This window comes from Pempheris klunzingeri, chromosome 6 (genome assembly GCF_042242105.1).
Source record: "Pempheris klunzingeri isolate RE-2024b chromosome 6, fPemKlu1.hap1, whole genome shotgun sequence".
NCBI lineage: Eukaryota > Metazoa > Chordata > Actinopteri > Acropomatiformes > Pempheridae > Pempheris > Pempheris klunzingeri.
In genome coordinates this window covers 5,370,929-5,396,239 of record NC_092017.1, presented here as the reverse complement: position 1 = coordinate 5,396,239, position 25,311 = coordinate 5,370,929, and the positions used below count along the sequence as shown (strand labels likewise).

The following is a 25,311-nucleotide window of genomic DNA, read 5'->3' as shown; positions in this document are numbered from 1 at the left end:
CTACATTCTACTATAGAACTGTAGCAAACAATTTTTAGGATAAATTAATTAAAGGATACAATTAATTGAATATTCATATGTATATTGTATACATAATGTGTATTCTATGTATTGAATATTTAACACTGCTGAGTAACACCTCCACAAAACCGGAACATGGACTGACATAAAAAGCCCTGTTCTAAGGATGACACAACAAGCCATCTAGATAACTCACTAGACTGTGCACTATTATTTCTTTGGCAATACTAGTAAACAATCATGAACTACTGATTACTTGCTGGGAGTGTTTATAGAACACAGGATTACCTTTTGCGGAGCATGAATGTGCATCTTATAGAAAACTCTCAATATTATGATGTTTTATGAAACATTTCCTGAAGAAAGAAAGAAATCTTCCCAAAGCAAGTTTTCCCCCCCAACATAAATAGAAACAGTGGCTGTCTCACTAGCACAAAATATCTGCAGTATAAAGATGATAGCACAAGAAAGGCGGACCCTGCCACGAACAATGGAGACTACTATATAGAGGGCTAATTACTGAATGTAAATACATTGAATGGCTACTACAGACAGAATGCAAACAATAAATATTATCAAAAATGGGATTTGATGCAATAAAAATTTTAGGGAATATGACTTTAATGTAGTCTAAACATATTTGTTAATCATTTGTTTGCCTGAAAAAGGGAGCAGTGAAGGGGGAAGTGAAATCTATGATTTATTCACATTTATTCACATTAGAATAATTCTCAGAAATAGCAGGGATGAGCATTGGAACAATGCAAGTTTTATAAATACAAGCAGTGGTTACGTCACCGACACACAACAGCTGCAGTATGAATACGAGTCAGGAGTTGTCATAGAAAGTAAACTTAATGAATCTCAAAAAGAAGACGAAAAAGAGGTAAAACAAACAGTAAAACCATTAAGGCTTCTTCAGAGCTTTCCTCAGACCAACATGTGCAGCCATTAATAAACGGTAGAGATGTAAACAAATACAAATCCATTACTTGGATATGAACAGACAGTGTACTCTGAGCAGAGAGGAAAAAGAGTGGAATTTTGGCAGTACTGATGTTGTCAGTAGATGAAAACTGATGAGCTGAAGTTAGGAACCGTATATGCCAAAAGGCCAAGAGAGCTTTTCAGATTTTTATTAGGACATTTCCCTTTTCTGCATAAAAAAAAAAAGAACTTCAAACCAACTTTATCTTAAACTGGACCTCCTCTCATTCTATGCACAACCTCCAGTTGTCTTTCTCCAAATGATGAAGCCCAATGCAATTCTGACTTGTAGTCTTCTGCTGTTGTATTTGCACTACTTGTTTCCACTCAGAATTTGACAATCTTCTTCCCCACCCTGCACTGATGGAGCAAGTTCCAGTTTATTGTAATTCGGCAGAAGTTTGATGTAGGTGGAAAGTTGAGTTAAACTTTCCAAATCTTGAATCTACAAAGGTTAAGAACAGCGGCTGATCACCACACTTGGGGTCTTTTGAGTATATTACAATTACTCTAAAACACATGAAACAATTCCAAACATGGAGGTGATTTATTACATTAGCGGCGAGCGGCAGGGACCAGCACAAAGGGAGATTGTATGAAGATTACAGTGATGAAATAGTCAAATTTATTATCTTGACAGCTGGATATTCCAATTTCTTTGCCGCTGAGCCATGTAGATTTTCCAGAGTGCAAACACGTTTAAGTACTTCTTCAGAGTCAATTAAATCAGATACTAGTTAAATTACCATTTTTATTAACCTACAGGTTCACATTTTTGTAATTTTAATCACTATTGGAAAGACTATTAGAGCAGCTTCCCTATGAAGACAGAACGAAGGGTCACTTAGAAAGCGGCAGAATTAATCACCAATGTCACTTCAAATCTACCTTTCAATTCACTTTAACACTCGCTCTATGATTTACATGTGCATGGAGAATTATCTGTGGTTAGTTAAAGGAGAGATTAGGGGTGGTGATGGGCTGCACCCACCTAAAGCTCCAGGAAACTTGAGCATCACACCTGAGCCCAAGTAAGATTATTAAAATGAAGGTTGTACAGTATTTCAGAAGGCTTAGAGCGAGGCTGTTAAATATCCAAAGTTCAACTACTGTCAATATTACACTACAAATCATTTTCCATTTCTCCCCATACCTGTGGAGTCTCCTTTCCCTCCTCCACTATGTGTGGTGCGAGCCAGCCTCTGGAGCGTGGACAGTAAATAATATACCAAGAGAACATTAACCTTTAGTTGTGGTGTTAAGATGGAACCTCAATTAACAAGAGTAAATAATCCTTGTGATTACTTTTGGCTGGCCTTTATCTCGTACATAACCTAATTAAATGGACCATCCAAACATAAAACCACAACTAATCAAGAGCTTTGCTGAGGCATTGCAATATGACTGTGTGGGATTTTAGAAAACACACCCACACGTGCGTCCGTTCATGCATCCCTTACACACAGAGACACACACACACACACACACACACACACACACACACACACACATAAGACTTAATGGAACTCCTCACAATTCAGTTAATTACATCTACAAACTTTTATTTTAAACAGAAAATGCTTTTTTATGCAATCAAATTTAATTACATAAAAATTGAGCAGAGTCAACCTTTGTGAGTTCCACCTAAATTGATTAAACAATCTTTAAGAGAGTTAATGAGCAATGTGCATACTCACCATCTCTGAAGGTTGCTTTATCAATTTACTAACTATCTGAATGACGTGGTGATGAGTGGGCGAGTTACTACGAGCACAACCAATGACTCTGGCCTTCAAAATAATGAATGAACTAATTCAAACAAACAAACCACACGGTATTTGTGGCTGCAATTTTATACCAGTGTTATTATAATGCGTCCCACTACAGTTACGGCAGTGCACCAGAAATGTACTGACAATGGCCTTATGATTCACAGATTAAACTAATTTTGTTCATGCCAGTATAAGCTCCATCCACATGTCACACACCTCTGTCTCGTCTTGCCTTAATTCTGCATCTCAAACACAAAGCAGCGTGCAACGTGATGAGTGCTCATGCTAATGCCTGAATATTTATGGTAAGCATATTTAAAGCTGGGGTAGCCAGTTTAGTTTTGGTGTCATTGGGCAACAAATCCATAATAACTTTTCAGCCTATGGTAATTCAAGTGCTCTGAGAGAAAACTAGACCTCTGCTTCTCCTCTTGGCTCTGTTGTCAGGCGTTAGACAATCTAGCCTGTGATGGGAGACTCTGGCCAATCACACGTCCTCTCAGAGGCTAACCTATTGGCTGCTGTACAAACACACATGCGAGTGCCCATCCCTTCAGATGCCGGTGAAAGCCTGATTCATTGGTGAAAACTCCTGCAGAAAGAGTTTCTACTCCAGTATTGGCACCAACTGTCTACACTGCAAAGCAACCCAAAGAAGGAAGAGAGCAATAAAACACAAGTCAACATTGGTAAAGCATCTTAGAGCTAAAGAAGTAGTAGTTGGTGACAAAGCTGGAAACATCATTATCCTGTAATATCTAAATGTTTTGAAGGGTTTGTTAGGTCGTGTCATGGATGTAACCTTATTATAAGACCTCTTGGATGTGTACGTAGATTTACCAATAAAGCAGGCGATGAGAGGCCATGCTGAACATTGCTAATGGTAAAGCAGTCTGCTAACCACAGCCAAAGGCTGGAGCTAACTCCAGTTCATGTTTATGTAGCTAAAGCTTGCTAACGTTAGAGCCTTGAATTAAGGATGTACATTTCAAGCAAAAATACTATTCGATATGAACTATTCGAAGAGTAGTTCATAGTGAACCAAAAAATCTGAGACTTTTTGTGCCCACATGGACACCCCATAATAATCTACTGCTCCCAAAAGGCGTACTACCAGGCGGCGTTAAAAATGATGGAAATTCTAGTTTTAAAACGAGACGATAGTCGTATAAACTTTTACATTTTTAATAATCTAATAACTACTCGAATATTCGAAAATTGTGGGACATCCCTACCTTGAATCACAGTACACCATCTCAAAGGGCTTTACAGGTCCACATGTTTGCAAAGACAACAGGAGGGTAATTCTCATAGAACTGGCTATATGGGATCACAAACACGTCGATTGAAGCTGCTAATTTCCTTTTCCTGCATGCATGCGTGCCCGTGCTGGCCTGGCGGAGGAGAGCTGTATTTTTCTAATTCTTATTCTGGCTTTTGCATTTAAGAGAATTGTCCCCCCGCAGCTTTAAAGCACGATCTGTCAGGAAGGTCTGATGGGAATTTAACTTTAAAGTGACTTTGTGACATTTAAAAGAACTACTAACACATTCTTCCTTTTACAGCTGAAAAGCTGAATAACTCATAAATCAATCAGAAGCAATAAAATGTAGTCACTTCAGTACACTCAAGGGTTTTGCTACTACGGCCTTACTCAGTCTGGTATGACCAGTAGCTTAAGGTTGCTAATGTTAGGTAATGTTGGCACACTTACATATTGCTGTGTTTGTTGTCTTCATGACTCTCCTCTACTGTGCTACACTTTGTTTTAGCACTTCCTATTATCTCACAGTTATTTGTGGCTACAGTGCATAATGACCAGCAAACATTCCAACATATTCTAAGCTGTCTGCAGTGTTATGCAAATGCCGCTTTGGCTTATGGCAGCTTTTCAATGAAGCCATCAGGTGTTTTCTAAAGCTGGGACAATTAGTTGATTATTTAAAGAATAGATCTATAGAAAATTATTCAGCAGCAACTATTTATAGTTTCCATTCATACAAAAACAGTGGCCTGGTTCTAGACTTTCTATTAGAAATCTATGCTGGTTTCCTATGTCTTCTACTACAGTTTTTTTGACTGTTGGTGTTGTTTGGGTCATTTATTCCTTCATTATTGAACTGTAATTGTTGTAATTAAGCAAAAAAAAAGAATTAGCAAATGGTGTTTAAGGAAGATTACTAGTGAATAATAGGCCATGAAAAGCATTTTAAGTCTGGTTTGCACTCAGTACTGCACCAGTGTTAAAACGCAGGACACATCTTAAGCCTTCCTAAAAGTTTCTAAACAGCTTCTCAGTGGACAGTTGAACTTACTTGATATTTACTGCAGTAATATCAGATGTGCTTTTATTGTGTTTGCAGGTTGGAATTGGCTTAAATAGGCCATAGGAAATTGACTCCCTTTAATCTGAGCATTGAAATGTAGACCGTGTAATCAGTTCTCGTTCACATGTGGGCCAAGATAAGACCGGTTTTATTTGTGTGTAAATCTATCCTGAGAGACCTCATTCTTGGCTGTGGCTATAGTAAGCCATGCCTCCAAGCTATAGCAGTGTGTGTGTGTATGTGTGTGTGTGTGTGTGTGTGTGTGTGTGTGTGTGTGTGTGTGTGGACATAACTGGTCCTTCTCTTGGTCCCCACCCTCTGCCTCAGGATCTTGGTGTAATTGAGAGATGATCTGGGCATCGCACACAAAGCATGGTCACACCGCCTCAGGAAGTGAGCACAATAATCTTTGTAACACGGCGAGGAAGCCTCTTCCTCTCTCATTGTGGAAATGAGGAAATGTAACTCATGGGGAGATAATACATTTCCTTAAGTGTATTGTTCAATAAGAGAAGAAGTTCAACAGAGGTCAGTTTAACTCTAACTAATTATACATCCCTAAAACCTTCGAATCACAGCCATGCCTGTATACCATCACTGTGCTCTTTGTTCCAGCACAAGTTGCAGTGCAACATAATACATGTCTGAATTCTTTAATCATTTGCATCCTATCTGTTACTTAGCTCGGGAGTGGCACAATGCATTATGAAGAAAATTTGATTGTGAGTTGTCACCTGAGCCTCATTTCCTTTAATTACATCCGTTGTGTAGACATATATGCATACAAATGGCTTATTTCAAGAGTGAATGAAAAGGAGTTCATTTGAAAAACTATAACAAAACCATTTGTTCCCACCAAAACAGCACTTGCTGTATGACAAATGATGCTTTAGTCTTATGAATAATTCTCAAATTCTAAGCAATCAAGTTTTAAAGATATCGTAAATCCTGTTTAAATGGCCTCATTCATTACACCGCAGATATGGGGGGGGATACTAATAAAGTGTTGCGTCTGAAATTGTCACTGACTTCATGCGTTGCTGGGAGATGTTCAGCGCAGAGCTGATGTATGGTGCGACTGACTGTATGGTGATGGAAATGTCGCCGTGGCCTTGTTAGCATTCTGCTGTAACCCCCGGGCAGGGGTGTCAGAGTCTCTCAAAATTTACAGCTCAGTTTGGAACCGAAAGAATCTGTGCATAATGGCTGTGAGGGGCCTTATAATGAAAATACTGATTCACACATAGCAAGGTCTGCTGTGAAGAAGTTGAATGATGAACAACCACATATGCGAAAGGTTAGAATTGGTCCAAAGCGGCAAAAGCGTGAAGCTGAAATGGGTGACATTAAATGCCATTTGTTAGTTTTCTTTCCTGAATTGTCTTAATGACTTCAGTTGCTAAGCCCACTGCTTTAGATATTTACCATCATAAATGCTTTGGATCATCCTGAGGTAGCAATCAAGAGGTTTTATGCACAGTTTTTTAATGTGTTGAGCAGAGGAGTTAGACGCACATCACGTAGGTGCCAGGCTAGCAGTAGACAGTGTGAATGAAAAAGAGGTAACGCCTGCACACTCGCTGCATGCCACAAAAATGTTTTATTACTGACAACGTTTCGACCCTACTTGGATCTTCATCTGGTCTGTTTTTTTTAATGCCAACAAATCATTATAATGAGGTCACCGCCATATTGTCTCATATATATAAATATATAATTTCAGAGTTTTAACTGGCCCAAACTTTGGAGTAGTCATTACTGCATGCTATTTGGATGCTAATAGTATGGGATGGAAATCATCCCGCGCACATGGATTCATGTTACTGCTTCTTGCCATGTGTTGACCCATATATTAAGAAAATGGATATTAATGCAATACTACCATGAGAGATGTATATGAAAAGACTACAGGATGAGTTTTGAGAGTATTTAAACGAAAGCACCTTTTCAAATGTTCCTGCATGCAGCGCTCTTCTGTCCTGCTTTGTATGTCTCACTCCTTGAGCACTCTGCTAAGAAGGGTAGAAAATGTGAATTACAACTAAGCTACTTAACCACAATGAATTAAGGCCTAACATTTGAAAATTTGATACTGAAATTACTGTCATTATGGTGCATTATGTCTGAGTATAATGATTGCTTTGGCGCTGTTTGAAGACAAAGGCAGACTCTGGGGGGAAAGTATAGTCAAAGGAAAAGTTGATTTCATGGCTGTTAATGCTACGTGAACTTCTAACCTTAATTTTAGCAGCCATCATTTCCTGCCATTTCACAACTCGTCTATTGTTAGCTACCTAAATAGTAATGCATCTGCAAATGATTTCTCTTTCTGTGGACACAGAGAGAGCCATACCCACAGAGAACTGTACAGACCAAAACCTTTCCTCTCTGTTAGGCTTCTGTTTGCTTTGTACATCATGTGCTCCGGTGAAGAACAAATAAGAGAGAACTTAGTGTAAGGGCTTGACAGGTTTTGTGTTTTAATCTTTCATCACTAATTGATGTATCTGATGGGTTTTGAGAACAGTTCACTTTTCCAAACTATATGGATCTTTTAGCAGAAGTAGGAATGGTAAGATATACTGTGCTTTTGCAGAGTTGTCTTTGGCCTCTGCTGTGTTTTTGTGGCTACGAAGTTTGTACCAAACATCTAGGGTGTTGACAATGAGATGAACAGCATTCCAGGATCTGGGACCACACAGTAACTGTGACCACAGCTGTATTATCGAACTAACAGCACAGACGCATGGAAAATGGGACCGACTTATCCTCCATTTTTTAGGATGTTTCCAAGGTTGCAAATGGTACGGAGACCAACTGGAGCTGTTATTAATTCTCCATCAGTTTCAGTTTGGATGCCTGAAAGCCAATTAAAGGAAACTTAATTGAATCAGCCTCAGGACCCTCCCGAACAGGAACTCAAATGAATTGTGCTCGGGGACGAATGGCAGGAAAGAGGAGGGCATGGGGGTTAAATAAAAAGGGTGAAATTACGAAGAGTCCAAGTCTTTTCTTGGAATAATGGCTTCAGACTGACCCTGCTATGATGTAAATTAAATCTTGTTTGCAATGTTATCAACTGAACCAGATGCTGAAGTTTTGTTTATGTGTGTCGTGGCATTGTGACTCTTCAGTCCAAACCTGACACAAGTTTCAGCCAAAATTTAATGTGGAATTCACACCAAACACAGACGTGACCTGTACATTCGTGGAGGCCAGCTTTTTTTGCAGCCAGAGACACAAAGGTTCAGTTTTAAAGTTTAAAATATATATATATAATTAGTGTGTATTTAACTGGTCAAACCTGTAGTTTCAAAGACAAAGAAATCTGATGTATTAATTTACTTGACTTGTTTGTTTTTAACTTTTCAAAAGGTTTAAAAACAATTTTCAGAGATTTTTGGGTCAGACTGATGATGTTGGTAGAGGTAATGTGAGAGACAGTCAACGCTAGCTAATGTGGGACACTGAGTGTGCAGGAGCTTCCACGTTTCGAAATGAAAACTCAAGTGTGCGATGGGCCCTCCCAAATGCTGAATGTTGTAATGGGACAGACTGACTGAATGCTAATGGTTAGCTAACACCGTGTGGCCTTTGGATGGGACAGCATGTGTGCTAGCCATACCCTCAGACGTCAGCCAGGCTGTTGAGCTGCACAGTTGATTGAATGTTAATGTTGATGACAATTTCGGCTTCCCATAATTAAATCAATATGATCGATTGTGATATTGAAATGCATGCGCTGCACGCTACTCTACCGGATATCAAACCAAAGGCTTCCTAAAATAACAGCGAGGGGGCGATTGAGATGTTTTGGCTTCTGTGCGCAGATCCTGTAGCAACAACTGTGCAAAAACATCCTGGATGGTCCAGAGTAGAAAAGAAGTAAACAACAGAGAGCAGGCAGACAAAACAAAAATCAAATGTTTGGAGCAGAAGGTGAAGAGCTCATGCCTCCAAGCGCATCATCATCTGGTGTTTGGAAGTATTTTTGATTTAGGTGAAGTGATGTTAAGCAAAAACAAATCATGTGCAGACAGTGCAGACTTGTATCTACGCTGCAGAGAAACACAACTAACTTGTTCAGTCACCTGAAAAACCACCACAAACTTCATGCATGATGATGCATGAAGGCCACGCAGAGTAACATCGCTAATGTTACATCCCTGAATCCCCGACCTTGTCCAACTTCAACTCGGACACACAACTCAGAAACGCTGTGCAGGGCAGAGCAGTGCTGTTTATTTAAAGGCAAAAGTGCAAAAACATATTTTGTCCCTAAAATCAATTAATAATCATGATAAATAATCTCAAAATTGAACAAAATAGTTGTCATTATCATTTTGGGTAAGAGCATGCAGCCTCCTTTAGTTATAGTTTATATTCCTTCACACAAAGGTGAAGACTATTCAAACCCCTGTTTACTTTAAGAAAATGACTTACAATTTAAAAATGAATTGAAATATTGTTAAAAAGAGAGAAGGAAAGAATGACAGACAGACGGACACACACACACACACACACACACACTCTAGTACCTCAAGGCCATGTCCCATTGTCCTGGGAAAGCCATGAGGAGGAATTCCTTTCATGTGTCATCTCCTGTCACAGCACTGTCCTGACAGAGGCTTAGTGACATACGAGAGGCCTCGGCAGAATGTCCTGCTTTTAGTCAAATGAAGAGTCTGGCAGCTGCTGCATTCATCAAAATCAAAGGATAATCTGCTTTCCATATAAAATCAAGTGATGATTAACATTTTTTTTTAAAGAGGGGGGGATGGGAGCGTAAATGTGAGCACCTTTAAGGAGACACTTGAGAGACACGGGGTGGGGAAGGTTCAGAAACGGCGCAGAATGTCAGAAGATGTGAAGTTATATGAACAATGTGTATAAACTGAGCTCTGGGGTTAAAATGTTGCTCTGTCTAGACTGCCGTCACCACTTTAATTGCTTGCTGCCTTTTAAAGTTACTACATTTGGTACACTATTACCACACCGTCTGCACCATTCATTTTTTATCCAAGACATAAATGGCAGAATTGGTGCTGTAGCTGTAAAATGGTATACTACACTAAATCTAGTATTGTGAATTCTATTCTCTGCAATAAAATGTATAAAAAATGTCCCATTTCTAATAAATCAACTAAAACGAATGAATAAATAAATTAATTGTATTCATCATTTTATATATGTTATTGATTTATATTATCATTTTATTTATTATTCTTTTAAGAAAGACCACTGTGGCGTTGCAGTGTCAGGACAACTGATATGAGATCTGAACTGAGATCATATGTGACGTCATCTGAAGCAGCAAAGAGGAAGCTTCCAAAATGCTCCAAACTTCTTCTTTAAATTTTTGCCATCATGGCTTGAAAAACATATACATCATATAATTAGGATACTTGCACATTGCTTGTTTGCTTTCTTGTGATCCAAACAAAATGGAACAACGGTGCCATGGTTCCCGCTGGGCCACGATGTACAGAAAGTAACACACTTTAAGAATCTTTCTGTTGTACTCCTTTTAGGGTTTGACTATAACACAGAGAGGAAGAATGAGCATCATTTTAAGTAACAGAGAATTCCATTATTTGCCGCATTTCAAAAATAGTCCAATCCTTGTAAATATGTTGTCGTGGTTGTGATGAAAAACAATATAAACCTGAGAAGTGCTCACAGATATAAAGCTAGTCTAGAGAAGGTGCCCTACATCCTCCATCCTTTTAGTTTTTTAATTTGAGTCTAAATTCTTTCTACTTGTATCAGCGGTTGACTCGTCTGTAAGCATCTTATAATTTGCCAACATAACCTCACACATTGTCATTTTCAAGTAATGGACAAGGTAGACTAGAGTGCTCTGCTTTTTCCACACAATGGATTTATCCCACTGACAATATATTTGCAGCCTCCACAACTGACATAAGTCACTAGCAGACCTCGTCATTTCCTTTTGCTACCATGTACTGTTTGCGTGCCAACTGCATTCAACATTATTTACTGTTGTAAAAGCCTTGTATCCTGTCACGAAAATTATAATTGAATTTACTGACAGACAATTACTCTAAAGGTGAAGCAGCAGCACACTGGTGAAATTCAATTCCCTGACAGGACATATAAAGTAACCTTGTTCTCTATTATACCAATGTGATTTAGGTCATCAGGTGAGGGACTCCTCTTGGTACCAAGAATTACTATTATTCATTAACAGTGGATCATTAGACACACTCCCAACTCCAGCTCTGTGTCGGACAAGGGCTAATCAGGGCCAGAGAAGGAAGCTGTGAATCTCTTCCTCTTTCACAATTTCTCACCAGTGTCTTCTCCACCAGACTGCAGTCACAGGGAGCAGAAAGGCCATCAGGCGGCTCTGGACCTCCTTTTCTTTATAATTACACCCTCCTGGACTGACCAAGCACCAGCTAGGACTCTGCTTTTTGCAGTAATTAGTCCAGAATGTGAGCTGTCACCATGCAAAAATCGTGCCAGTAGGCCCACAATGCCACAGCCGCCCCCACTGTGCTCAACAACAAGCACCTAGCCTCGGCCACCGGAATGCATTAACTTTCTCCTCTCTTTTTTTTTCCCTCGGCGACTCATGTCAAATCCAGGTCCCTCAGAACAAAATCTTAATAATTAACTGGCAAATTTTAACATGATTGCTTGTGACACACCTACTCTGGTAATTATTGCTTTGAGGCCATGTGCTAATGAAATTAATGCATTCATTGCCCCAACAAATTAGCATAACTCATACAAATGGCCCACATTTGAGACCCCGTTGCAAAAAGGGAAAACAACATACTAGGAAAAGCAGCATAAAGAAGAAAAGAAAGCTAGAAATGAAATGATTGGGACATTGAATGGGAGACAGCATGATGAGCACTGCTTTCTCAAAGTCTTAATGTCTCTTAATGTTATCCAAGGGTGATTGCAGTAATGCATTACAGAGTGATAGCGGCGCAGGACCTAATGATTATCGCTATCACCATTACAGTCATTGCTGATCTACATATACATCCCTCTATGGACAAATATTAAATAGCCATGTCATTGCAGACATTAAAATGTTATTATACTGATGCATTAACTTACTGTTGCAAAGTTCATATCCATGCACAGTAAAAGCTTCCCAACAATCATTGTCTAAATGGCAGAGCTGCCACTCGCAGCATTCAGGAGTCCTGCCACTAACCCCTGTTCATGGCTGTTTGGTCTCTCAGTGGGATGTCTCTCAGACATTTACTGCTCGGCATTAATAATTGATGATGATGCCATCGGTACAATGGACGTAGACAAGTGCACCGGTCAGTTGGAGATGCTGCCAAAGTGCAAGAATTCTCCCCTCTTAGGTAAAAGAAGAGCTGGGATGGTTGTAACACCTAAAAAATGTGTTTGCCTGCAGCCAAATACTGTCAGGAAAGCAGAAAAAAAGAAAAATGATTACAGTCGGGTGAGAGTCTGCTGGTTAGCATGACAGCTCACGGTAGTATTTCCACAAGCTCTCTTGATATGTGGTGGGGTCCTCATTTTGTACAGCAAATCAGTAAATCGCAGCACAGAATAATAATAGAATAATTCAAGGTTGTCTTAGGTTCGGTCCAATGCATAATATTCGATACAACATAGAACTGCAGGTTAAAATATTTTAGGAAAAAAACTGAAATTTCTTCTTTTTGGTAGTTGGTTGTTTACCAAATAAGTACAATAAACAGTATTCTTATTATTATTATTATTAAGATTACAAGAACTTGCAGTGACAACGTCCTTATGTCAGTGTTCTCTAGGCGACATGAATTTTTGTCTTCTGGTTGGTGCAACATAAAAAATGGTTTGTATATGCCGCCAACTGAACGGGGCCCATGACAGAGAGACGACTTGAAGCTGCTAGAGCTCTCAGCCGCTCTGTAATGCAGGACAAACCAAACACTAAGTTGGAAGCTGCCAATTACTCAGCAGGTGACGGTAAGGCTAACTAGAGTCCATCTACCAGGCGGAAGCCGACTAGCTCAGCTAAGCTAACTAGTGGAAACTAGGTTACCAAGGCTATAAGCCAAGCCAAGCTTTGTGGAAGCACAATGGGTCAAACCGTGAGTGTTATAAAGGTATAGGTGTCTTAAACAGTTTATAACCAACACTATGATATATAATGATACAATGACGATGTTTTCCAGGAAGTCGTGCACCATGAAAGTTAAGAGCAGGTGTCAGTAGCAGCACTTGCTCTCAAAGGTCAGTCGACTGCTTCCAAGTGAAACATCCGCCTCAACGCTTGAAGCTCAATTGCTGTTTCTACAAATACGTCCAAAAACAGTTTCCGCATCCACTTTGAAAGAATTAGACATTTACACAATACCTGCTGTATCAGCAAAGGTTTATATTTCCTTATACAAAAATTGAGAAGATCTCAGAGTCAGTTTGACTCTAAAACCAGTCTCCTAAAAACATACTCATCACCCTGTTGGTGACACACTCCAGCTGTATGTAATAGAGACATGTTGTCTTCTAAAAAGAAAACAACATCGCAGTCGGGAGCAAATTACTCTTTGGCCCCAAATGGAGACAAACACGGATTCCTAGACGAGCGTGTGGATCGGTGTGCGCACATGATTCATCTTAAAATCCTGAAAGGTCGTTGTCAGAGTTACTGTGACATCTTCTTCCACAGAGTGGATCCCGCTCATACATACACACACAGAGACATTTTCAACCCGCCGCTGTGGAGCAAACAATGAATAAAACAGTCCGTAGTGAGCTTTTGATGCTTTGACCCACGGCACAAGCATGAATACATACAACACATCAACAGCATACTTCCTAATCTGAGATGGTTAGTAATGTGGTCACCTTATCCAGCATGCAACCCCATCTGTGATGACACATCAGCTCCACCATTTCAAACGAATAAACTCAAAAACACAAGACGCAATGTGCTGACGGAAAATTTGCATTAGGAATGTACCACAGGAAAGCGTGATTAATTTCTGCTCATGAAATGAATACAGATTTTGTCATTACATGGCTTGCATCCTCTGCCAAATATTGTAATGTTTCTCCCTCCTTTTCCGCAGTGAGTGTTCTGCTGCAATAATAAGGAATAAAAGACAGCTTACAGCTCATAAGCAACACAACTGCTGGCAAATCAGCTAAATCATAGAGCAAAACAAAGACCTGATTGCTCATTAGTATTATGGATCTGCTCTGTTTAAATCTGTTGTGTGATATGCAGCCACTGTTTAATAACTTAAACGGTGTTTGTTTAAATGCACGCTACCTACATTTCACACAATGAGATTAAGAGAATGAGACATCATCAGATATCTCATTGAATTTTTATAATACCACCCCCCCCCCCAAAACACACGCACATCAATACACTTACCTTGGCTTTGCAGACGATGCATTGCAGCCTGTCTTCACTCCCACATCCCTGTGAGTAAACAATATTTAAAAGTAATTTAGTGACCGAGAACCATCAGAAAAGCTTTAAAGCTGGACTTACTGAAGAATGACATGCACGGATGGCAAATCATTTGTTTGTGTTTTGATCAATAAACTAATTATGTTTGTTTGGAAAATGTGATTGCATCTTTACCCAAAGGTGCATTATGCATAATAAAGCTAATTTAATTACAGAACTAAAACCTGTATTCTACGGTGGCCCTGAGCTGCAAAACAAAATACTTGTATTGTATTATATTATAGCATTGTGTTTTGTCCAATGTTGTTGTGTTTTGCACCTCCAGGCCACCATATCTACAGTCATCTATAGTCAGGCTTAGACGACTACAAACTGTGGTTGATGCATGCACCGAACGTGCCACAGGAGTGCACGTGAAACAAAAATAACATGTTGGCAATAATCTTCAAGCTGGTTCTTTCTGTCTGAAGATACTAATAACAAGACAGGCATTTGCACAAACACAAACTGCCAAATCCACCGCTAATATGCATGGCATGTAGGAGCACATTTTGATAGATGTTAATGGCATATAATTATAGAACACTGCTATTAGGCTATGTGATTTTATAAAGAGGACCGTTGCCCCTGGCACTGTGGCCTGATTGCTGTGAGTGTTGGGCTAATGAATGTAAACCAAGTCTGTTTGTAGTGATGAGAATTATCAACCCATGAGAGAGAGAGACAGAGTGAGAGAAAGCAGGGGGGGGGGTGAGTCACTATTCACACCAATCACAATCAAACAGGCATGCACAAACACATGTACTATACATCACATAATAAAAACATAACTATATGTAAACTCATCTTCTCATTACCTTTGTTATCTGTTCACTCTTTGGTCAGTACGTCCACTCCCTCCACTCAAACAATGCTATACTTAGCTAGCGAGTTAGCTTCTTCAGTACCCCTTCTGCTGCTGGTTTTTCCCTTAACTACTATGTATTTTATTTCAGATGGATGGGATTACATTTTCTGAAGAGCATTTTTTTTTCTCTTCTGAATACTATTCCCATCAACTTCAATAGAGTGAAACCAGATGTATAAAAATGAAAAACATTTATCTGTCAGGATAGCGAGTGTATGCCATTACTTTCCAAAAAGCCTGCGTTGTTGCTCTGTATATTCTCAAGCCGTCGTTGGCTTGGGCAGTGAGACACACCAGGCCACGCTCGCCTGGTGCGGTACAAGCCATACAGTCCTCCCATGCCCTTGTACTTTGTGCTGCGAGGGGTTTCACCCCTCTAGGAATGCACTCCCTATAATGAGGGTCAGGGGTCAAAGTGCTGCTGCGCCTGGAGGCCGGGATCTCCTAGGCACACTCAGTCACTGACTCTATCCCTATATTTAAATCCTGCCTCAGGACATGTTTTTCAAAGGGCATCTCCTAACTAGTTCCTGGTTACTAATTAGTTTTGTGCCATGCTATTTGTCTTTGGGAACCTGGGAAGAAGAGAGGGGGGGGGCACAAATGAGGCAGTCTAAAAAAAGATAGCGTATGGTTTGCCTCAGTGCAGATGATAATCATTCAGATAGTCCTCTGCTGCAAACACGCTGAAGTATGTATCAACAGTTGTGGAAATGAATGCCAACGCCGTTTTGGTGTGTTTGAATTCAGCCTACCCTCTGTTTAGTGACAACATCTGTGTGATACTGTTGTGGGTGAAATTAAATAAGGACGTGGAATTTGCCCTTTTTCTTTGTTCGAGCTGCTTTTAGGAGTGGTAACGGTGCATGCTATCACTCCCAGCTGGCTGGGCTCTCTCTCTCTCACAAGTCAAATCATTATTGGATTACATTTTCTGGCTTCATAAAATGCGGTTAAGAGGCACTTTAGACATATGTGCATGACCTGCTTTCCAGAGATGGCTATCAGAGCAAAAGTGACAGGTCAATTGCTGATTTCTGTTCTGTAAAAGGGAAAGGGGCGCTCTCTACCCTGAGCACTCTTAAAGGTCGCACGCTCGCTCTCTCTCTCTCTCTCTCTCCCTCTCTGTCTGCTTCTCTCACACACAAAAAACTAAAGTAGTCTTGTAGCATCAGCACACACTCTCAGCAGAGAGCAGGCTTCTGCGAGTGTGTGCGTGTGTGTGTATACACGTCTGCGTCATGAGCCTGAGCTTGTGTGTCTGTATATAATTGTATAGTGGAAGACACACACTTAATGGAAGTGGCTCTTCACTCTGACAGCTGGGTGGTGCAGATGAAAGGTCTGCTGTAGCATGTAGTCTACCACTTGTGGAGTATCCAAAGAGACCCAAAGCTCACAGGAGTGGATGGCACAACAGCGAGCCATTCAGACTCAGATGTGCAGACACATTCATGAACATTATTGTGACGTACAGATCCAGTGAATTCTGATACAGAATTAGATCTAGAGGTTGTCATTTAGAGTTGCACTGGAAAAAAAACATAAGTACAGACTTTGTGCAGTCCAAAGGTGCATAAGTGATGCATTGAATTCATGTTCAGTTTATCTGCTCTTTGGCTCTGCAGTCAAATCAGTACTTGAGCCACTTAGTAATGCATTTAGTAATGCACGTCCATAAAGCTGGGCGCCTCGTGAGATACAGATTAAAAACATAATGGTCAATACTGGTAAAGCAGATTCCCAGATATCCTGACTTTAAGTTCCGAGCATTGATCAAGCTCCAGTTTGTAAGTTTGTCTTTTGTGTTGTAGTGATGTAAAATGTAGTCTCAAAACCTAAACCTACATGGCTCTGATGACAGCATCAGGGTTATTTCCTCAGACCTGACAAAGGAGCGACATGAGACTATCTCCAACTGTTTTTGGGAAGCACACCCCATGACTGACTAAGTTAAAGCTTTTTTGCAAACAGGGGACATGTGAATTCAACAAGAAGCTAAAATTCACATACGTTTTATGTATGAATTGCCTGATTTGGTCTCCACCACGCTAGTCTCACCAGCTCATGGCTAACTTTGTCAGTCTGCTGTTTGGTGTACCTACTTTAAGGAGGGTGTATCCAAGCTTTTTCTGCTGATAATAATTGCCTGCTGATATTGAAAAAGGACTCGTAAGAGTGGTAAACCAAGACTTTAAACTTGTGGGGCCAAAACCAAAACAATGAAAATGCTAAAAGAGGCTAAAAAGCTCTACAGACCTGGATGAAAAGGAACAATTAGTCATAATCATTTGAGTCATGGTGCAGCTCTAACCTATGGAATATTTCATGCTTTGTATGCTAACCTGTGCCAGTAGGATTATAATGTGATTATCATGATATTCTTCAAAGTAATTGAACAGTGATCACGTTATGTATAAATGAACAGTGTACCAGTGTCCTGCACTGTGGCAGTGTCACTGTTAGATGATCGAGCGTTGATTCGTAAGAATCAGCAGATCATTGGTTTATGCCCTGAAAACTGTTATTTACATTTTCAGACTCTTCTTTAAGAGAAAATAACCACCATAAGAGGTGTTCACTTCATTTTAGCTTTTACTTTTTATTTCTGAAAATACTTTTACAGAGGTAATTAGACATATTCAAAATTCTGGCAACAGCAGTTGGCTGGGAATTAATGGAGGAACAGTAATTAGCATGGGCAGCAATAAGCCCCTTGACTGAACAGGAAGAGAAATGCATGCCACCTACAGAAACTTCCATTCCATCTACTGAGAGGAGTGTAAAGCGATCTTTTGGGAAGTGCAGTGCAAAAACACTACATCAGTGACCGCAGTATCAATACAACTACTGATGAAGGAGCTGCAGATGTTGTGCCATTCTGCGGAAGGTGACAGGTGTCGGGTGCACGATAGCTTTCTGGATTCCTGCCAGTCCATTCTGAGGCACTTTTCACTGGTTCAGCCTCTGTGTTTCAACAGTATAACGATGACGTGTTATCATTGTTAGCAACCCTCATTAAAACTAATTGGTATTGCCATTTGAAAGGTAGCTCATTACCTTCAGGCAAACAGCAATGTTTTGTCTCAATAAGGAATGCTAACATGGCAAACACATTTATTCACTGTTACAGATTCAACAGACATTTGCCTTCTTCACATTCTGACAAGTGGCTGATGAGGATGAGCAAGCCCGACTGAAATTTAAAATATCAAGGATCCCCCGCATGGAAAGTCTTTCTTACCTTCTGGATCCATGTGGACAGACACACGTGATGGGCAAGTAAATTCTTGCAGTCACAGAAATTCCTCAGTGGGTCACTGGCTTGAAGTTCAACATCCCTGCATATAAAGCACTCTGACGTCTCTGCAGAGGAAGAGGAGAGGATGGAGGTTATGAATGGTTAAGCAGTGATTTTATTTTGCCACAAAGCCTCATCCCACATTGATGCTAAGATTTGTTGCTGGTGAGGAAATTGTTAATAGTGAATCATTGTATTTTATATAGAGAAAGCGTTTTGCTAATATTCCCACCTACACTGCAACTTATTTCCTATTGCAGCATTCAACCCACACTGCACAGCACTCTGTGGCATTAGACCTTTGTTTTTGCTCCCAGTGGGAGTGTAGGAAAGTGAGCGTTTAAAAGTAATTGTAGCAGGTTGCCACTCCTGACAAGACAACAAACACAACAGTTGAGACATGTGACAATAGGAAATTGTCACTCATTCAGTTTCTATTTAATGATTTTCAACTGCTTGGTTTGTTTTCTCCTTCGGCAATGGTGGCATTATTTGATCGACATACTGAATTTTCACAACATCTTTTTATCAGTTTGCTACTACAGTCCAAAATTATGATTTTTATTCTGAAGAAATAACAAAATTCTGCAGAGAAAATACACACTACAAATATTGCATTTTAAATAATAATTGAAGCCTCACAGGGTAGTTTCACACATTGTGCTGTGAATGGGTCATCAGACTGAGTTTTCAATACCCAGTAACTGCACATTTACTGAGGATTATCTGTAAATTAGGTTTTCACTGCTTTGCCATGAACAAGCATCTGGTGACTGTCCAAAGATTAAATTGACTGGCTTTTACCAAATAACCCAAAGGCTTACATTGGAATTTTGGATTGTTCGTGATAAGCTGGGGGCAATATAGAAATACATGAAAATACATCTGATCTAACTATAAAGTGAAAGAGATGATACAATAAAATAAATGCTGTCCTCCCACATCATCCACACAGCAATCACTGATGGGCCAATCTGTATAATGAATCCAACATATGGAGAGTTTTGCTGTTCTAATATCAGATTGCGGCTTTTAAATCAGCATTTCTACAGAGAGGACTACACTGTATGTTTGATTTTGAGTTCACCGGGGTTGCCAGAATCGTAGCTGACACAACAATCTGAGTCAGAGCAGCTCAAAAATGTACAAGCTTGAAGCTACAAATGGTCCATGAAACTCAAGAAAACATCCCATAATAAGAGCGGCACAAGACTGTGTCCATACTAGTACAATACTGGACTAAGAGTTATTGGACAATCATTTCCAGTGATCCACAATGACATCAATATCTGGTGACAAAGGCTTGAGATTAAGCGCTATGACCGTACATCTTAAGTCACGCTGTAATTACGCAACCTGAGAATTTTAAATGGCAAAACAACAAAAGCACTGAGGCACTAAAAATCAGAGAGCAGCCGCAAAACCTTGAAGCTACATTCATTGGTTTTCTTTCTTTTTCAGCCTCTTTGGGACACGAGAACAAGTTTATCTATTTATTCATTTATTTAAACCATACTCTGCCCTTCATCTTCATGTTTAACCCCGTTAAAGGGTGGTGAGGTTCGGTTATCCCGTGTTTCAGAATACAGTTATTAGTGGAAATACTTATTCCCACAACGAGAATCAGTGATACAGAATCTTTACTGTCATCAACTACTAGACAATGTGCAAATGCCACATTTATCTGATATGTCCCAGCATGCACTGGGCAAGAGGCAAAGTACTTTTCTGACAGGTCATCGCTCTAACATACAAAGACAAGTATGTCTTTCATTCTTTCATTATTTCAAGATTTCTCACCTATTTATTTATTATTTCATTATTTCCCTAAATTAGCTCATGAACAGAAATTACAAAATGTGCCAAATCCTGGCCTGATGTGAGACTGTGTTTGGGAACAGGGTCAATAAAAAGGATTTGCTAAATGTTAACAATGGCACGTTGTTTGCTGCCTTCAGCTACTTTGAACTCGCAGCTGAAACGATGCTTCATCCTGCAGGAAAATGATCCGCCCAGGCTCAGTTAGGAGCGGGCATTAAAGGTGAGCGGTGGAATATATCATGCGCTAGCTGCCAGGCATGTGGTCCTAGCTCAGGGCTGCGGTTAGCCACAAGATCCATTCACAGTTTTATGCTCTTTTGTTCTGCAACCAGCATCTCTGATTTATCCCACAAACTCCACCAGTATCTCTGTCAGTGAGGACTTTTGAAGCTACATATTGGACAGTAGCTAGAAGCCAGATTTGTTGGTTGCATCCCATGGAAACATTAGGAGACAGCAGTGAGGGCTAGCTGTCATCTGTGTGCTCGCCTGAACGGGGGATAAACTGCTGCCTCAGAAGCTCCTGTCTCTTTTGGGCCTCTCGTTGAACCGGATTGCTTGAGGTGAAAATCTATCTTCTGATGAAAAATCTTTTAATCAAAGGGTGGGTTTTTAATGTAACCCATCAGATTCTGTGTAAGCAGATTTTATTACTGACCAGGCACATATCTCACCTTGCATTAATATCTCGGAGACAAGCTGTGAAATAGAAAAGCTAGATAAACTTTTTTTTTTTTTTTTTCTCAACACCCAGTTTGGTCAAGTCAAAAATCAGGCATTTTTAGAGAAATATGTGGTGTCTGGCTGCCATTTTCTTTACCTCCCTGTTACTGACACCAACCAGCTGGCATACTAATGGAAATCATTCCAGGAAGGTACTTTCCAAATACCACTGTGTGTCAAAAATCATATGTTTGCTTCCTTTCTGTCTGCCTGTCACGTTTAATAAATCAAGTTTAGTTGGTTTTCACTCATTGTCAAAATAACTTTGTATGTGTAGAAGAGTTTGCAGAAAATAATGGAGCCATGCAGGGACATACATATAGAGTATGACAGTGCAGCTAACAGGCAGTCTACGTGTTTCAACAGCCTGACCGAAAATATTTCCAAAGTTACTGTGATGGCAGGTTCACCAATTATACCCACAAGTCCTTTTTAACATTTCACTCCCTCGATTCTGTACTGCTTTTACGATCATTATGGCAAGCCCCGAGGCACTTCTGGAGCTAAGTAACGGATGCACTGCTGAGAAAATAACTAGAAAACAACATTACAACAGAGATGTAAACATGCAGCGCGTCAATCGTAGCCGAGCTGACATGTCTGCGTGATCTGTGACTCCCATAATTAACTGTCAGGGGTGTCAGTGTTCGGCAGCGTTTCACATGAAGGTGAGTGCTTGACTAACTGGCTGAAGTCACCCTCTCCGCACGTTTTAACAGCTAACAAAACTTCCCCTGTGCAGCACCAGCAGCACCAGCAGCAGCTCCGGGCTGTGTTCTTTCCATACAGGGTGATGATGCAGTAAAACAAAGTTTGTCAGTTTCAGACGCTGATCTCCCACTATCACAGAGGAGACACAAACCCTGTCAGGAGCTCTGTTTATACTATTTGTCTGTCTGAGAATGGCGTTAGTGGTGGGCGTCTGTTAGTGATGCTTTTAGTTCTCTGTTGCACAGAATCACAGGCATGAATCATAAAACTGATAGAAGAATAGACGCTGAACAAAGTTATGTGAGGAGTTTGAAACACTCTGCAGTCCGCGATACAGTAAACAAATGAGGAAAATGCCAGATTGAGATAATTTAATTGTCCGTTGCATTGCTAACGACCTCATTAACAAAAGAATGATGGGAAATCAGCATGGTCTGGGCGAGGAACCGCCTGTGTGACAGCCATCTGGCTACAAAGGGGGGTGGGGTTGGGTGGGGGTTGGGGGACTGGTAAATTAACACCACAGCCGTCGTGACTTCCAAGCGCAGGCCTAGAGCACCTCTAGATGGAAGCAGGGATTAGTGTTTTTCTGACCACTTCAAAATTCAGCTTTTGTTTTTCTGTTAATTTATATGAATATAATGGGATCCACGTCACAGAATGAGGCCATAGAAGACACTGAAAGTAGAGAACATGTAGGACACAAGCCTGGAGCTAAAGTGACCTTTTTCCATGATCCAAATCCCTTTCAATGCTTCAAAAGCTTTGCCTAACTTGTCAGTTCCCGTTTAGTCTATTTCTTGATATTTTCACTGATATAATAACAGAAAAAACTAGAAAGGGATAACGGCTCGAAGGTGGATTCACTCTACATTTGTACACATATATAGCGGGGTGCTTTGTAAACGTACTGCAGGTGTGTCATTTAATCTATGTGTGAAGATATATTTCATATTGCACCTGGGTCCCCATTTATTAAGCTTATCAGAGTTAATTAAAAGTTTTATGTTATCAAAAATCATAATTTTTGTAACTTCTGCGGAATGCAAAAACGAGCACATGACCTACGGGGCATCAGATAATTTGCAGATTTATTCATTTCCTCAAGCTGCATTCATGCAAATCATGGGGTATTTATCTGTTTATGTAAAATTACTGATGATGGGTCTATAATTTTTAACACGTGTTCATGAATGCTGTTACAGTGGATTTCCCTGGACTTGGCGACACAACAGAAATAAATCAATATTTCCCCCCCAACTGTAAGGGCACAAAAGATAAAGGGGCACTGCAGCAATTTAGCACTGTTTTGTCATACAGCTGAGAGGCAGATTAAAAAAAAAAAAAAAAGGGTGGTCCATAAAGGCCTGGAGCTTTTTAATTTCCCACAATGCAACACAATACCATCTTAAATTACACCATCAGGGCTATTTTTCGGACCTCGGAAAGCTCCTTGCAAAGCCAGTGGAGATATTACACAGGCAGAGGGGCCCTCTCTGTGAAGAGACGCCTGAATTTGATGCACCACATCAGTGGAGTGGCTGCGGAAGAGAAGATTCGCTGCTCTCCAGGAGAGGTGCTCCACTCCAAAGCCCTCAGAGGGTTTGCAACACTGCTGCTGCACATTCACAGGCACTAGAAAACAATGTGAGGGCTGCGCCAAGTTGACTAATTAGATTTTGTGTGTACATCGTGTACACATATTTTGTATGTAGTCTGTAAGCTGTGCGACTTTGCCACTCTTAACTGATGTAATTGGATAATTGGTCAATTTTCATTAAGCTCCTTTATTAAGATAATTTCTATATTATGTCTGCATATATCACCAAAATAACTTGATTATGAATATTATTTTATTCAGAAAGCTTACATGTTAAAAAAATGGGTTCTGTGCTTTGAATTTCACCATTTACTAAAATTTCAAACTACACTCTCTCCTAGGAGCCCGGCTCCTTGCTCAGAGTAAGCGCAGGAAGCTTCATAAATCCTAAAGTTCTGCTGTGAGCTAGGAGAGGTTTTAGTCCTTGTTAAGCCTTCACACTACACCTAGGAGGGATTGTGAGATGCTTGATAGACACAGGCCCTGGTCTCAGTGTAGAAACATCTGGCTGACAGAGGAAGTAGACATTACCAGATTAAAAAGAACATTAACAGCAATTAGATTTTTCCACCAATGGATAAAAACATCTATTCCACTGTGTATTATATGCTAAGCTAACACTTTAGGACAGCATACATACCGATGAACAGGCTTGTGCTTGACTCCGTTGCAGACAGTGGTTGGTACTCACTGCCCATATTTCACTCTTTGTTGTGGCTGAGAGACGACGTCTTCCACTCACTGCTGAGTACTTCCAGATACCAGCAGTTCCCTCCACTTCCTGTTAACATTCCTCTGTTTTGTCTCGCTGGGGTTTATGAGCATTTGGAGACAAGTCAACGTGTCTAAACTGAAGTTTGGTACTGTATATCTTCACTTTGTATGACTGCACTCGCTGTCAGCTGATCGCTCTGTGTTTTTGTTTTTGAGGAAGTAGAGCACATGAGCAGCCAATCACATCTGCACAATGGGGCACGTCAGGACAGGAAGCCAAATGTAAAAAAAAAAAAAGAAAGAAAGAAAGAAAGAAAGTTTTTCCAGTGAAGTAGATATTGTGAGTGAGAAAGTTATTGCCATCTGCCACAAAGGTGGATTCTTTTTCATTTCAGCCACAGGCATTCCTTTGTTTAAGGGATAGTTGTTTTTAAGGATGGCAAGATTTCATAATGAAGCAGGATGGTGTAACGGGGGAGACTTCTCCTAAAAACAACACGGTGTTGCAACAAACTGACTGCTTGGAAATGACAACCAGATCAAAGAATTTCCTCATCATCCTGACGACTGACTGAGTAGAAACATCAGTGGAAAGTTCTCTGGTAGCTGTTGTGGCATTTACTTGTCCCCTTTACGGATATGTTTTCACACCTCCTCCTCCAACTCTTTCCTGTCTTAAAACCAGGGCACCATGTCTTTTATCATTAAATGGAGCATTTTTAGGGGGGAAAATATCAGATGGTAAAGTTGCAGTGTGTTTCTGTCAGTGGTCGGCTGCTTATTAGTAGAAAATAATCATTTATCTACATAGCACCGTGCTGCATAGTAAAACAATACACAATAAAAGGGTAGATAAAATCCAAAAAGTAAAAGACAAAACATGATAATAATAATAATAATATAAAAAATATCAGTTAAGAAAAGTCCTAAAATGTTCGAGAGCACATCTTCTTTTTACCCTTTCACAAAAACCAACAACACCAGGGCAGAATCCTGAGGATTGGAT

At 40.1% G+C, this 25,311-nt stretch overlaps 1 protein-coding gene across 1 annotated transcript in view; it reads right to left on the bottom strand.

Annotated features, from left to right (window-relative positions):
• Positions 1-24,487, bottom strand: part of LOC139202209 (uncharacterized) — a 69,398-nt gene extending 44,911 nt beyond the window's left edge. The window contains exons 1-3 of the mRNA XM_070831578.1: positions 24,232-24,487; positions 18,680-18,801; positions 14,490-14,537 (exon numbers count right to left, since the gene is read on the bottom strand). Coding sequence (XP_070687679.1) covers positions 14,490-14,537; positions 18,680-18,801; positions 24,232-24,289 — 228 coding nt within the window. The 5' untranslated portion in view covers positions 24,290-24,487. The remainder of the gene's footprint in view (positions 1-14,489; positions 14,538-18,679; positions 18,802-24,231) is intronic.
• Between the last annotated feature and the right edge of the window lie 824 nt (positions 24,488-25,311).